This window comes from Oxyura jamaicensis, chromosome 11, assembly GCF_011077185.1.
Source record: "Oxyura jamaicensis isolate SHBP4307 breed ruddy duck chromosome 11, BPBGC_Ojam_1.0, whole genome shotgun sequence".
Classification (NCBI taxonomy): domain Eukaryota; kingdom Metazoa; phylum Chordata; class Aves; order Anseriformes; family Anatidae; genus Oxyura; species Oxyura jamaicensis.
In genome coordinates, this window is record NC_048903.1 from 14,653,514 (window position 1) to 14,656,456 (window position 2,943).

At 35.2% G+C, this 2,943-nt stretch overlaps 1 protein-coding gene across 2 annotated transcripts in view; it reads left to right on the forward strand.

The window, feature by feature from the left end:
- Nucleotides 1–815: 815 nt before the first annotated feature.
- LOC118172791 (hypoxanthine-guanine phosphoribosyltransferase-like) overlaps nt 816–2,943 on the forward strand; it is a 7,275-nt gene continuing 5,147 nt past the window's right edge. The window contains exons 1-2 of one of the 2 annotated variants that reach the window (XM_035336913.1): nt 816–1,062; nt 2,376–2,481. In XM_035336913.1, the coding sequence (XP_035192804.1) occupies nt 1,045–1,062; nt 2,376–2,481 (124 nt within the window). In that variant the 5' untranslated portion in view covers nt 816–1,044. Of the gene's footprint in view, nt 1,063–2,375; nt 2,484–2,943 lie in introns of both variants that reach the window. The other variant, XM_035336914.1, reaches the window with a different exon arrangement.

Genomic DNA, 2,943 nt, shown 5'->3' on the forward strand with positions numbered 1-2,943 from the left:
TAAGGTAGGAAAAACAATACAGAATTCATAAAAGGAAGGTAATGCTAATTGCATAAAAATAGGGGCCAAATAGTCTCAAGGCATTATTTCCAAATAGTACTGCTAATTAACGCATCAATGACAAATGTGGTTATACCTATTAATCCATTTCAAAGAGCATTCTTGCATCATCTCAAGTTTTATCAGCCATGATCTGAAGAGCTTCTGTAAGATTACAAAGACACAGAAAAATCTTCTTTCATTAACAGGCCCTTCCTCACCACCCCCTGCCAAGAAAACACTGAACTAGTTGAATTAATAAAATGTACCCAATCCGTTAAGAACATTCTGTAACGTATTGTATGCAAGCTGCCTTTAGCTCAGTTTGTTAGTAGGATTAATTTTTTAAAATCTAAGACTTTCAGGTTAATCCTAGATAATACTGCAGTTTGGTACATTAAAAATAATCAGATTACAGTGAATGTCAATGTCATTTGATCTTGAATGATGTAGAGCATGGTACTGGAACTATTACCCTCTCTTTCTACAGAAGGATGACCTGAGTTCACCATGTCTCAACAGCTGCAGATGTCTGCTTCAAGTCATCTTTAAAAATGTGGCTTTGTTTATTCAAATGATTTTTGATGGCAAGTCAATGTACAAATGTTGTGTAAGAAATTGGTATAAAAAACTACCTTCTACATATATGCCACTAAATTACCACCTGCTACAAGCAATTTGCAGACTTGTGTTCTCAATTAAAAAAAAAATCTATCCTACCTAGTCCTTCTAGCTGATTTAATTCCCATGCTTCCTTTTTGCATCTCCCTCATTCTCCACAATCTTTACTCTGGTTGCAAGAGGACTAATGCCTATTTTATTTTGGGTTAATCTAATTAAGTAAGAACCTGGGATTGTGATGTCAGTGTATTAATAGAAGGAAGTAATGCTTCCTGTAGTAAGGACAGCAATTCTGACCTTTTAGAAGCAGGTCAAAAATAAAGTAAGGCAAGCTGCAATAATAACACCAACGCATTCTCTGATAATATAGCTTTAAGTAAGATTATGGCTTTTGGATTGCAGGTAAGAAAATATAACATGTTCATATCTCATTATTTAATTGAGTGGAGTTGAGGGGAGCTTTGGGGATGGGGGGAAGTTGGTTTCAGCAAAAATAGTAAAACTTTGGAAATATTGACTAATGAAATGCCTTGTTTCTGTTATTTGCTCAGGAGAAAATCTGGCTTTAGGAACAGACGACCTCAATTGCTTACACACTGATGGCATCGTGTATTTGACTATAATATACCTATATTAATATGCTTTCATTCTGTGAAAAAAAAAAAAAACAATACTTGATTATGAATCTCACTGTACATAATTGCTGTACTTTGTTTTTTCCCACTTTAAAACTAAGAAATCTACCTACATCAGTAACTGAACAGCAAATGATAATGAATCCCACTTAAACAACTAATTCCCAAGGTGTAATGATTTAAAAACTCACATTGACTTTGTTATGGGTTAGTAGACTATATCATTATAAGGGGATGCTGCATTATTATTTAGCATGTGCCACAATACAAATGCTTTCATGAGCCTGTAAGGTATATGCAGCATGTTGCTATGGTGATGTGGTGCTCACACTGATGCAATCCTTAACGTTCTGTTTATGAACTTTCAGTAGTAGGTGTTTTTTTAAAAAAATAAATCTTTGCACATAGCAGCAAACAAGTTACTAATGTAGTAGTTCTTATTTTCTCAAAATAGCCTTAATGAGCACAGCTATTAACTAAAGAAAAGATACTCAACTGTGCTGTTAGGGTAAATATAAGCAACCATCACTAGGCATATCTGTATGCCTCAAGATTAGTTTTGTTCAATATTTACACTAACGTGGACAAAGCTCAGTCCTCACTTGAGCTGAATCAGTTCTGATGCCTCTCATTAACTGTATGAGGAAGCTAAATACACTGGCAGCAAAGCTGAACTTTAGCTTGCTGTGCAAACAGAACCCCAAGTTAAAACTCCAGAGCAAATTGTAAGGCTGAAGCACATTAAATAAAGTGAAAAGTATCATGATTGGGGTGTGTAGGGGTGTTGCTCAAAGCACACGTGCTGTGCTCCTTGCATGTAAGCTGCAGTTATGCAGCATGCAATAGAGACAGGAATCTTGGGGGGTAGGGGGAAAGCATCATTTTAAAACTGCTTATTGTGTCACAGATTATTCTTAGACATGCTTTTTCTGTACTCCAAATAAAAAATGATGCTTATACATTCCAGTTGTCTTAGATAAACAGTCAGTACTATCAGAGACTGGAAAGGCTTTCTTTTTTTTTTTTTTTTTTCCTGTATGGTTTTGTCTTTCCTCTTAGCTATTTTCTTTTCAATTGAAGATAAAAGATGAAGAGAGTGGCTACAATAAAAACCTATTCTGTATTCCTAAGCATTATGAAGAAGACTTAGAAAGAGTTTTCATTCCTCATGGACTCATCCTGGACAGGTATGAGGGTAAGAAAGTGCAGTGATAGTTACACCAACTATTAGTTTCCCTCCAAATGAAGAGACCATTGACCTACTCTGCATTGCCCATGAGAAACATGGAAACAGTGCAGTCCTAGCACTGAAGTTCTGCTCTGGAGTTTAATACAAGAGGCATTTCATGGAGAGGATTCCTCTACTAACCTGGTGAAGTCTCCATATCACCTCAAATATCTTTAAGCTTTCGTGTTCTTTGTTGTTTAGACGTACAGTTTAAATCAACAACATCAACAGTTTGTCAAATGGATTAGGTGTCATCTTGTTAACTGCATATTTGTAACTAAATTTTCAATGTCTTAATATGGCCACAGTTTGCTGGCTATTTTAAAAAACAAAAACTAACAGATCAGAACTTTAACTTGAACATTGTTTAATATATGGGCAAATAAAAATAAACAAAACATTTTACAAGAATTGTCGTGT